This window comes from Lonchura striata, chromosome 9 (genome assembly GCF_046129695.1).
Source record: "Lonchura striata isolate bLonStr1 chromosome 9, bLonStr1.mat, whole genome shotgun sequence".
NCBI lineage: Eukaryota > Metazoa > Chordata > Aves > Passeriformes > Estrildidae > Lonchura > Lonchura striata.
The window spans coordinates 23,087,269-23,100,468 of NC_134611.1; the positions used below are offsets into that span (position 1 = coordinate 23,087,269).

General features: G+C 36.1%; 1 protein-coding gene across 2 annotated transcripts in view; it reads left to right on the top strand.

The window, feature by feature from the left end:
• LOC110477491 (putative oxidoreductase ZK1290.5) overlaps window positions 1-13,200 on the top strand; it is a 44,966-nt gene that overhangs the window by 14,871 nt on the left and 16,895 nt on the right. Inside the window, exon 3 of one of the 2 annotated variants that reach the window (XM_021543287.3) lies at window positions 4,802-4,903. The exons of the other annotated variant lie outside the window; for it this stretch is intronic. Within the exon in view, the coding sequence (XP_021398962.1) occupies window positions 4,802-4,903 (102 nt within the window). The remainder of the gene's footprint in view (window positions 1-4,801; window positions 4,904-13,200) is intronic. 2 annotated transcript variants of the gene reach the window in all.

The following is a 13,200-nucleotide window of genomic DNA, read 5'->3' on the forward strand; positions in this document are numbered from 1 at the left end:
ATATACATAGTTTATAAAGAAAGCTGAAAAATCCTAAATAATATATGTGTGATGTTAGATCTTTATGTTGGAGGGAAAGTTAGTAATTCAGAGGTGTGCAAAAAGAAAAAGCTAGAGGAGCCCTGGCAGCTTAATGTGCAGCTAATGTTCATTTTCTGGAGGGTCCTTAGGAGTTACCCAGTCTATCCCTAAAGATTGAATTAGAAACCCGAGAAATAATCTAACAGGAATTAATAAATCTTTGCATTATCAGTATATGGAATGTGAGCTGTTGAAAGCAGTCACGGCTTTTTAAGAGAAAATGTAAAATACTCCATGCAGAATACTTGTTATGAAGCCTTTTCAATGAACACTTTTCAGACAAGTGGTACTAGGAGAGCAGTGTTCCAGGATTTTTTTTTTTAACTGGTAGATTATATATCCATGACATAGTGGAAATTTGTATTATATGTGGGCAGTGGTTGTAACAGATACTCTGCTCCTTGCATTTTCTAAATGTGATCCTCAACTAATAGTAACAGTAAACCAATATGGAATGGCAGCAGATTGTACAGGTTTGGCAGTAGCAGAATACATTCCTTGGGATTTAGATCCGACCTCTAAAGTAACTTCTTGAATGCTGATTTGTGGGTTACTGAATTCATAAACAATTTTATTTTCCTTTTGACAGTTCTGAGTTTGTCCCATTCAGGCAAATCTGGCCTGTCACAAATCCCCAGCTGGAGCTGGACAAATGCTCTATCAGCAGCTTCACTGTAATAGATGAATCACATGAAATTAGTGTGTTATCATAATTCAGACTCTCTATTGCTTCAGAACACTTTGTAGATTGTTTCACATTGATCCTTGTTCAATAGAAGGAAACACAAAACAAAAAGGATTGAGTGAGAAAGAAAAATATATCAACATTAAGTGACTGTTGAGAAAAGCAAGAAAATAGGATTCCCATCATTAAGACAGCTGGGAAACTTTGCAGAATATACTTCTGATTATAGGCTTGATAGAAGACTGGGCTTGTTTTTCATACTACTAGGTTTGTTTTAGTCAAATTTAACTTTTTTTATAATACTGTATTAGGGATTTTGCATAGAATTGCAGACTTTTATTTCCAGAAAAACATAATGTTGGCTTTTAAATGTGTAAAATGGCCCTGTACTTTTCAGTTAAGAGGAAGTGTGTTGATTGTAGGTGCTGCAACCACTAAGAAGCAATAAGCCATTATATTTTAAATGTCTGTGTGAAAGCAGCTCGGGTATTAGCTTTAGTTTTGCTGCACCACTGTGCATTGACATTTAATGACCTTCAGGCCTCTGTTCACTGCTGCACCATTGCTGCACCATTGCAGCCTGACTGTATGCAAAGGATGTTTTTTAAAGCTGTTAAATATGAAACCAGACTGTGAATGTTTGGAGGATTTTTCCTTCTTTCTCAAGTGTCTCCTGATACTGTGAATAAAGATGGATTTTTTGATTTAAGATTATTTTAAAAAATACATTGTTGGAAGGCATCTCAAGAAATTGATTAATCTTTCCCATGCTAGAAGGCACAACCTCGTTCTCATTAAAAATGTAGTCTGTTTTTAAAGGCCTCCAGTGATAAAATTATGTATTTCTTGATTACTAGAACTTAAGCTATTTCAGGCAATGATTTAAAGGTAATTTCTTGCCTCTGAAAGGAATTTAAGAGTGTTTGTTTCTCACAATACCCCAGGAGGGAAAATATTTTAAGCAAAAGAAAATGTGTGTGTGGGTGTAGGGTGTGAATGTGTGTACAAATAAAGATGAAATCACAGACCATGGTTTGTGAGGTGGTTGTTGTTTCTATTGGCCTGCAGGTATGATGGAAAGTTTTCTAACAGCTGCAGTAGAAGGAAGGTCCTGGCTGTGCTGGGTGCTTCACACATGACTGGCAGAAGGACTGTTCTACTCTTTGTCTATGAGATAAGGCACCTTTGCCCCACATCATTCATGAACACTTCTTGCAGTCAGGAAGACTGTACTTGGTGATCCAGGAGATGCTTTCTAGCCCTAAGTTCCAATATTTTGGAATGTGAAGTAATTTTTATTTCAGTGAAAAAGCCTAACTTAAAAGAAACATAACAGGATGATATAGTGATGGTGTACCTGGTAACAAAACCTTTCTAAAATCAAGGACAACAGCTAATCTTGTTTGCATCAGAGGCCTCAGACATTAATACAGAGAAAGGGGATGTGTTGCACTTTTTGGGATGTCTGAGGCCAGAGATCTTTCAGTTATCAGATCTCTTAAAAGTCTTCCTTTGGAGAATGTTTCAGTTTCCTGAGCAGAGTACAATGCATCTGTGTCTGTGGAAATCCCTGATGTAACTATTTCTGTAAGCATTTCCAAACTGTGGTGTCTAACTGAACAGTCAGGCTTTTGGAGAAGTAACTGGTGGTGAAATTCTGCTGAAGTTTGATTATTTTTGCTAAATGACATTTCTTTGCATAGTTAAGCAGTTATTAGTCTGGTTTGGAGAACATGGCAAGCAGCAATTAAAAATATATCATTCTTCCATTTTTCTGGGAGGTAGGTGTGAGATCCCAGTAACTTACACCTACTTAGATATGACACTTGCTTTATACAAGCAAAAAGGTTTAAATACAAACATGTCAGTCTGTATGCAGTAAGTAGTCCTAGTAGCATATATAATTTTAGAGCAAAATGAACACTTGATATTGGGAATTCCTAATGCCAACCCTTTCGGTGTATGTCTAAAATAAATCAGTGGAAATTTTATTGGCAAGAGGATGTGAGTAGTCCTGAGTTTTGAACATAACCTCACCAAATGCTTTAATCAATATTCCAATACTAGTTTTCTGTTAAAAGTCAGAGAATTGATATTTATTCCAATACCATGTATTGGTATTTAGTTTTAATAAACACAACTTCGTTTCTCAGAGAAATTAGTAAAGAAGTAATTATTGATAGATTGGGGATCAGGAAGATTGCATGTAGAATTGGAAGTAGATTTTATGGATAAAAGGGCAAAGAGCAATCAACTTTTTCCTTAAATATGATACAAACCCAGACTCTGCAGATGATTATATATGAGTGATTATTGGCTTGTCTGAGCTCTTGTATTTAAAAAGTCTAGGGGTTTAAAATTTTATTTAAATGGATCATTGATGTCAGGAAATGCAAATATAGCTTGTGGATTTTTTTACACATCCAAAATAATGTTTTCCTTGCTACATCCCTAATGTATTTTGCTGTACATAATTCTGTGCTGTTCTAATTAGATTTTTAAGGTAAGTAAAGCACTTGTTGCAATGATGTACCAAAATTGGAGCCAGTGTATTATAACAAATTTTATGGTACACTTTCATCTTAAATCAAGGTTGAATTTGTATTTTTAGAAGGAGAAAGCTAACATACCACCCCACTGATACAGTAATTGTTAGTGTAGTCTTTAAATTGTGAATAAAAGGCTTTTTTTTCCTTTTCCCTCCTTGTTTTTCATGATTCCCAAAGAAGAAAGTCTGCATTTTCACAAAGAAGTGCTGTAAATGAATGGATTGATGTATCCAAAGAACAAAACACTCTTCTCATTGAAAACAAGTCAGGTTTTTTATTTCTTAACACTATTTGAACTGCCAGAAAAGGAATATTATAAAACACAAAGAAAATGGTACACATCTCAGTCATCTGGGTTTTTTTTTCCTGTTTTTCATCAGACTAATATATGCAGCAAAGGCCAAAACCTGTTTGACTGGGATACCTGTAGTTACCTGTTTAATCTGCAGTTACAATTTGAATACAAATGTAATTGTTTTCCGAGTATCTCTACATTTCTCCTTCAAAATGTCTAGCAATGTCTACAAACTTGTAAAGGAGTTACAGGTCTGTCATTTTTAAATTGAAGTCTGATTTGGAACTGAGTCCAGTACATGTGCATTTCTCAATGTGTGTTGGAAGTGCTTCTTTTTCAATTGAAGCACAGTCTTCTCTTGCAGGGAGACAGCACCCAAAGAGCCTCCTCACGAGGGGCAGTGGAGGGGTAGCACTGGTCCCTTCTCTCTGGTGACCAGTGACCCAAGAGGTGGCAGGGAGCAGTATCAGGGAAGACTTAGGTCTGATGTTACAAAAAGGTTCTATGATTCTATGATAATTTCATCAGCAGTAAATCTTAATTGTGTTTGAAATTGTGCTAACATTCCAAAAAATGTAGTAAAGCATAATTTTTTTCTGTTAAAATATTATTTTTTTAAACTTCTTTTAAAAAAATCACAAAGGCTGACATGAAACTTAGGCAAAAAACTTAGACAAAAAATCTGCATAAAGAATGTGCTATAGTTTCCAACATAAATTCAGAAGAGGAAGTATTCTTTAGAAGGGAAAAAGACAGACCCACTGCTGAGATTGTATAAATTACCTGCACAACTGTCAAATATATTTATCTTCCATGAAATGGAAGGCTTGCAGCACTTAGTAAGTAATAGTCCACTCATAATTCTAGTGACCAAAATCCTTTTGATTTAAATAGGACTTGTTATGTGTGGAAAGTTTATTAAGTGCATATGTGACCATGAAATTCTGATTACAGTGACCTAAGCATGTGGAACATGTGCAAGTTCTGCTACCCTTAGCTGTTAATGTGATGTTATAGAATTAATTTATTACAGCTAACTGCCTACATCCAGTAATGATCACTGAGTAGTGATTGGAACTATTATGATGATAATGTGTTAGGGGCTACTGGAGGGGAAATGCTGTCTCATGTAATTTGATTATTTATTTTCTGGACACTTTAACAAGCAGTCTGGTTCTGTTTCTTTTTTAGATCTTTATTTGATTCACTGGCCTGATGCACAAGTTCCAGGTAAAAGCAATCGAGAGGTCCGAGCTGAAACCTGGAGAGCGATGGAAGAGCTCTATGAGAAAGGTGATCTAATAACAAAGCCTATCTTAGAAGGAGGAATTATAATGTGCTTTGGGATTGGGAAACTCACAGTGAGAGATATTCAAAAACTTAATTTTAACTACATGCTCATATTTCAGTGGAATTTGGATGTGTAAGTTGTGAAAATATCTTTGAAAGTTGCAGCATACAGAATTTGGTCCTGCTTGTAAATAATACGTTGTCAGATTCTGTCCATGAGATCAATAATGGTGTGCATACTTTTTTTGAGGAAATCTACTGATTCATTGAAATCTCTATGCCACCACAGAACACCACTGAGCACTACAGAACATCTTTGTAGTAACCTCCTTTTTAAGTATAAATCATGGCAAGTTTTGTCTCCTTTAGGGTTTTTTTATAACTGTATGATGCCATTTTCCAATTTATCATATGTTGTGGTATTTTATAACTGCATTTTTATTTTGAAACAAAATAAAATGTCTAGATGAGGAACAAATACTCAACTGCAGGATTTTCAAACAGACCTACTCTCTCAGGTTTGGATAATTCACTTTGATTTTCAGTGCACAGCAAAGTACAGTTTATGATCATAGCTATAGGAAGAGTAGCCTGTAGATTTAAGAGGATTTTGCTCCTGAAGTATGCAGAATTATTAGAAATTATGTGAGAGAAGATCTTGTCATGCCTTTCTTGGGCTATGTGGACCACCCTGTTTACAGCTTCAGAGAAGTTCCACAAGAGGGGAGAAGACTTCTTGGATAAAGTAATCTTATCACTGACCCAGAGCTACTGAAATAGTGATTATAGCAGGGGAGTCGTACAAAAGCAGTCACAGGCTGTGTGTCATTACCAGAGCCTCTTACACTTCAATCCTTCCTTTAATTTGCTGTGCCTCTGCAAACACAGAAGTAAATTATCTTTGATATATCTTTTATTCTTTTTGTATTGAGCCTAAGGGATGTTGCTAAAAGTGTTTTCTGCCATGTAAGACAACATTCGATTTTTAGAAGAAATGTTTCACTGACCTAGTATTTAAAAGCATGAATAACACTTACATCCAAAGATGGATTATTCCACAATGTGTTTCATCTTTTCCACTGTGAAGGATTTTCTGATGAGTATTTAAGTTACTGCATGCCATTTGTGCCTAGATACGCCATCCTAATTTGCTGCAAACAGGTTGTATTTTCCATATTCTTTTATTATTCCTGTCCTATGGGATTTATTCTGGTTTTGCATGCATCTTTGTGATCTTTTCTGTCTTACAGGATCTTTCTTTGTCTGCATCTTCCTAACTGAAAAGACTATCAGCAATTCAGTGGTCTTTTTAATAAAAGTCACTAGAAATACTGTTGCTGTTTTCACAGAGGGGAAAATAGCTTTTGGTCTTTGTCCTTGTGCATGATGCCTCTTTAAAGACATCTCATGCTAGATTTTTTTTTTTTCCTGTGGTTGCATTTCTTCAAGGTTTTTTTTTCCCCAGTTTTCATGTTGTTACTTTCAGTCTTTTTTTGAATTTAAGCATTCTGTAGACTCATGTATCATTTAGCTGAGGATAAATTTTCCAGCTCTGGTTGTCGAAATTACCTCAGATCATTTACAGGGGAAGGAAAATGTAATGGTCTGGTTGAGTCAAGTGCCTTAGAACCTTAACTTCCACATTTTTGCTTTAGGGGATACAGACTCTGGATGTCCTGACCATAACTATGTGTTCCTGAAATGCCACGCAGATGTTAACCACTCTAGAGTTGGAAATGCAATGATTCCTGAGCAAAAAGTTAAATAATTTGTTTGCATGGTTAACCACTAGATTTTCCACTGAAGATTAAACACTTGCTGCATATCTTTGTGACTTGCTATGTGTTATGTGAGCAACATGGTTTGAACTGAATGTAGGATTTGGTCAAAATCCTTACTGGAGGGAAATAATAAAATCTTCATTGATTAAGGGAAGAAATTAAAAGTTCTTATAAATGAGGGAGTTCTTTGTCTTCTCTGAACTTGACATTAGTTCAGGTAGTCAGTGGTTTGTGTTTGGAATTCTGGGGTTTTTTGGTTTTTTGTTTTTAATGTTTATTCTGGAAAAAAATATAAACTGTTTCATATTCAAAGATTGATATTTTAAACAAATTATTTGCTTCAGCAGTCAATTCACAAAGGTAATATTGAAATTATTCAACTTGGTAGTGGGTTTAGTAGCTAGCTGTGTCCATCCTGAAGAGCATCTGAAAGTGGAAAGGCAAAATCCACTGTCCTCTGTAGAAAGCAAATTGTTTTGTGGAACTGTCTGCAAGAGTTGTGCAAGATGGTTAAAAGTTGTCAGTATTGACCTAAGTCTTTGATCTGGCTGAAGTTACAAGAATTTAATCACTTCTTTGTATTCACAGATAGTTTGAATGCAGGTATTTATAAATCTCATTCTTCAATTTAAATCCAGGTTAGTATTTATTCTGCAAAATTCCACCTACCTGGGAAAGGAAACATTATTTTAAAGTAATGTAAATTATAAATTATTTATTATCATTATCAGTTACACTAGAAGGAGAGTAAATAAACTATAAGTACTCCAGACTAAAAGTCTGTAATGGAGATTTAAAAAAAAATATTATATTAACGTTTAGATAGGTTACAGTGGTCAAAAGTTGACACAAGCAAAATACCAACTCCATCTATAGTCATAGCTCTGAGAGAATTTTTTTAAAGTTATGTCTACAAAGATTCATTCAGGTTCATCTGAGAGCCTACACACAGCTGCTGGGACACAGGGCTGCTGTAACACGACTTGCAGGACTCTGGCCTCAAGTGTCTTCCCACCCAGTTACCTGTGGAGAAACAGAGCTTCTGGGTCAGTCTAGGTTAGTGTGCACTAATTTATAAGACCATGTCCCCAGACTTTGTGCAACAAATTTCAAAAAATCTGAATATTTTTCAGCATTACTAAAGAAACATTTTAGGAAGCAGAAAACTTGCATAAAGATTTAAACAAAACTCGTGCTGAGTCTGATTTTCATAAACTCACAAGTAACTCTGGCTTAGAGGATTTATTGTTGCAGGTTTATGGCTATTTGAAGGCTGCAGGTGCCAATGAACTCGGTGTGGAATTGGTAGATGTGCTTTCATTGAGATGTGTGAGCACCTTTATTTACTGTTTCTTAATCCCTAGCTGCTTAATAATGCTTCTTATACATACTGCTAATGCAGGTTTGGAGTTGAGCTGTAACATCAGAATATTATCATAAATAGAAAGTAGTAGTTTCAAGTGATGAGAGACATCCTTTGCTATCACTGAATAATCCCCTCTCTGGTTTATGACTGTTTCTGTATTTCATCAAAAGGGATTTGAGGTTAGCATTTTGTGAAATACTCTTTTGTCCTGATACGATGTAAACTGGAATTATGAAGATTAAAAATGAGACTCTGAGTCGTTTTCTGGGGATCTGGTTACCCTCTCCAGTTGATTGCTCTCCATACTGAAGTTTTGGGCTGCATTGCTTGGATCCAGCATTCTCTGGAAACTGAAGGGAATGTGTTTACTGCCCCAAGGCTGGAGTCTCAGGAACACTTGAAAGAAGGTTTCATGTTTTAGTACTCTTCCCTGGGCTTGAATCCACTGTTCAACTGCCTCAGGCAAGTGAACAGCTATCTCAAGATCACACTTCATGTTAAAAACAATTTCCCAGAATCCTAAGGGGTACCATGACAGATATGAGAGCATGCCCAAAAATACTCCTGTAGATTCTATAAAGCCATTGTTGTCTTTTACTGTAACAGTATGACATACTACATTAATTATCTGTGTTAAAATAACACACCCTAGAAGTTATGCCTTCTTCAGGTGTTTTAATCGCTCTGAATTGCATCAGGAACATGGTCCTGTGTCTTTCTGGTTTGCCCCTGAGCTAGAGAGTCTTTAGCTAAATATACTGTTCTTTTTTCCTGGCTAAATCCTTCAGTAGTCTCTTAGAGTCCATTAAATGTTCTACTAGCATCTTTCCCTCTTTAACCTGAAATCTATATATTTATACCCTCTATCTTCTCTTTGCTACAAAGGCAAGATTATACTTTTAGTTCGTTTTTGTACTATTTCTATTATAATAGTCAGAGCCAAGTCATTAAATTTGCTGGTTTTCATTACTATCTTTCCAGGGAAAAATGTGATAGAGTTCTGGTTAGCAAAGGTAGATAGATATTTATGGCGGTATCCAAACCTATAGCAGTTGTATCATTCCATACCATGAACCAAACAGACAAATTTTATGTACATTTCCCCAAATCATACAGAAAGTATTAGAATGTTTCCTTCTCATGGTGATGAATTATATCACTGCTTTATTCATAATACCTTCACGTGTTGATTTAAGAAAGAATTCTGTTCAGAGATTTCTGTTTTGTCTTACAGTCTGTGTCTTCCATGTCTTCAGACCTGGGATTTGCATGCATTTAGGCCTGACCTTGCTTCCAGAGGGAATTTTGCCAACTTATACAGTAGCTCTGTAACTTGGGGATCAGAATTCTGCAGAAAAGAATTCTGCACCTGGTCTTGGTATTCAGCCCCAGTGACCAGAAGATTTTTTTAATGAACAACCTCATGTAGAGCTTCTACTGATAAGCCATTGCAACTTCTTAATGTTGAGCGTTAAGAATAAATGTTGAAATTGAAATTGAAGAATTTTTGTGGGTACCTGAAAGTATAAAATCAAGGATTTGGAATGGAATTTAAGATAGTGTTTATCTACACTAAAAACTGCCATTAAAAAATCCTGTGTGACTTCTGACAGACCAAATTGATAGCTCTCTATTCATGGCAGAAAAGATCTTATTGCTAAACTGACTTCTGCTAGCTCAGGAAAACATAGTTTTGATAATTAGTTATTTGAAAGCTGTTAAATTATTTTATTATTATTATTTTTATCTTCTCTGACTTGTTAATCTGCTGCAGTTTGATTGGAGCTGTTTCACAGGAGCCTGATGACTCAGGTCACAGTCAGAGAAGACTATCTGTGCTGCAGTGCTGAGAGGCAGAGAATTCTAGGCCTGTGTCTTTGTTCAATAGCCTACATATGTGTTTTCCTTTAAATAGTTATGGGATAAACACTGCTGAGGGAAAAGAGAGGAAAAAAATTCTAAAACTTGGTCAGTGAGACATTTGTGCATAATAACTAGTTATTTCTGTTGTAACAGCTGAAATCAACTAGAATACTTGTAATATCAAGGCTATGGTTTAAATTCTTGTGGTCTCAAAATTGTTCTTTTGTGGAATTATCTTCTCCAGTACCTCAGAACAGGCTGCCTACAGAATCCATTCCAAGATACATACATTGAGTAATATATTCCCTTGACAGCTGCAACATTCCTGTATAGGCATTTGTTGGCTGGCAGATGAAAGCGGGATGGAAAACTGACATGGGGAATAGTCACTGCATGTGCTCACTGGTAATTGGGCAGTTCCTAGCAAAGTGACTCTTTCCATAAGCAGTGTCTCTGATGACCTTGATTTTGGCATTGTGGCTAGCCCATCATCTCAGCAAGCTTTTCATACACACATGTGTATCATTACTCGTCCCTCTGTCTAAAACTGCTGGGAAGAACGAGGGCTTCCAGCCAGGGCTTTTGCCTGAAGTTGGCAAGAGTAACACTGTGGTGGTTGTGGGTTCAGATCCCACTAGAACTCACTGCCATTTTACTAAAATGGTTTGCTTATCTTTTTAATGTTTAGCAGTGCAGCTTATGCTGACATGAAATATTCTTACTTGGATCAGAAATTCCTTGATATGTCTTGATATATGTTTTTGTTATGATTATGTGTGTGGTTTGAAGAGAATCTCATAAAGTAACAGAAATTGTTTAGCTCAATAGTAAAGCCACGTAACTTTTTTCTTGGAAAAAAGTTGGGTTTTTTTAAATTCCAAGTGAGAGGAGATCTAGTAAACCTTAATATTCTTACCATCTTCATTGCTGGGTGTAGACCAGTGCAGTCATCATATTTTCTTCTTCCATTTTCTATCTGTTCTTAAAAGTAGGAGGGAAAAAAGTTCAGTGAGCCAAATACAGTTTTTGTGCAGATGGCACAAATTTCTAGCACATCCTTTGCTAGGTGACATATTCTACTTTAAGTCTATGTGATGAACACTGGACAATTCAAAACTGATGTGTTACAGCTTCAGAAAACTTTTGCCTCAAATGTGTTTATGGTGGTAGAAGTCATATGTGAATGTGTGTTCATAAGCTGCACTGAAATTTTAGTAAGCAAAAGCAAGTAACTTATTTGCCTAGAAACAGTTCTTTTTCACGTTGATAATGTTCTGTCTGCAAAGATACGGATGTCTTGTGGGTTATTATTATGAGAAGCACAATTCAGAGATGTGCTTTCATGGGGAGGTGGTTGCAGGTGGAGGAGGATTTTACTTTTGCATCACACCCTCTTCATCAGATAAGATAGCAATAAAGACACGTAAAAAAAATGTTGCACATATGTATGTTAAAGATCATAAAGAAACTTTCATAATTTTATTATCTTATTTAAAAATAAGAAATTACCATAGAAAAAGTTCTTTTTATGCAGATGGAAAAGTGAGAATGAATCTAAACTTGCATTAACATCTGTGCTCATGTTTTGCTCATTTTTCTTTCTTAATGTCAAGGACTTAATGGGTAATTCTAAGAGTAAAAATAAACCTTCAGAAGACTTTGTTTCATGACTTACCGTAGTGTATGGTTTATGCCTTTTCTGCTAGCAAGTGGATCCTCTTTGTCAAAACTGTAAATAAGCAAGCTAAGCAAAAATATTTAGAGCAAATATTCAGAGTTGTGTTCCCTTACAGATGTGCCAAGAGGTCCCAGTGTTAATGCAAGAACTCTTGTGAAGAAGGCAATGTTGGAATATCTTTCAAAGGAAATCCTTGTCCAGAATAACTTTTTTTCTCAATAGATAGTGTATGTGATTGTGGAAAAGGAATAATTTATCTGTTTTGCATATGTTGAAGAAAAGCCTTAGATTCTTAACTATTTTTAATCAGTATTAACATCAGTTAGGTTGCTGTTATTCATACCACTTGGGCATAATTTTCTTCTCTGATACAGAAGTCTAAAAAGTATTTCAGTTCAGGAAACCATGCCATCATAGTTATAGAGAGAACAAACTATTTAGAATCTTACCTATGTGCTTCTGTAATACCTCCAAAGTGCTACTTTCAGGGGTACATATTCTATTAGGCTCTAGACATGTAGCTGAGTTGCTGATAATTTCGATCACACTTTCACGTCACAGTATGTGGTAGCATTATTGAATACAGGTATGGTGGGAATGATTTTTTTTTCCATGCAGTGGATTGGGTTATTTTCTCTGGTCTATAATGTCAACTGTAAGGATAAAAATATGTCAACATAACTAAAGTAACATTGCACTGAAGTAGTTAGAATGAGCAGCCAGGGTCAGAGACAATGTGCATGAAGCCAGTACTATGCTGCATGAAGCTGTTTAGTTAGCCATTTAACAGTTGTGGAAACTGACTGCTTGTAATGAGTTTTCAGTCAGGAACAGAGTTGGACTTGAGTCAGGAACAGAGCTGGAAATGACTTTTCAGTCCAGAACAGTTGGCCTTTACTCGTGCCTGCTCTCCTGTTGTCCTCATGGTTTATCATGGTTCACAGGTGACATGTAGCAGGTGGTGGTCACAGAATTGCAGACAAGCACCTGTACTATGACAATGAATAGGTTAAAAAGAAATCCTTTGGAGGAGGAAATATGATTTGTGTATTTTATTTGCAGTTTTGCCACAGTCTTCCTGTGTGTCTCAGGGAGGGGCACATAACCTTCTGATGTCTGTGTGTTTCAGCCCATGCTGTGGGAAGATGTTATTTCATAGATTTAGAAGTAACTTCAGACTCATTGAGTCTGTCTAAAAGTAGTCTGCTTTATTTATTTATTTATCAAGGTATATCAAGTCTTTATTTATGCCTTTCAGTCTGCATATGGGGCACACTAAGCCTACAGCTTTGATACAGCAAGTTATGCTGAAACGAAATCTTGTAGGGTTTCTATGAGTAGTGCAATTTACACCCAGTGTGCATATCAGAGAGAATGTGGACCTTTCCAACCTGTGCAACCTTTTTTAATAAAGATACAGTGACTGCAGTTGACCTCTTGTGAAAAGAAGATCCATTTGTGTTTTTATTCTGTAGCCTGAATAGAAGATATAACAAAATGGGCACTGTTCACTCAACGTGGGAATTCTCCCTTGCTCTGACTCATGTAGAGCAGCAGGGAGGGGGAGGAAAATGGGCTCCAAAAACCTGGTATCCAGTCTTGTAATTTACAA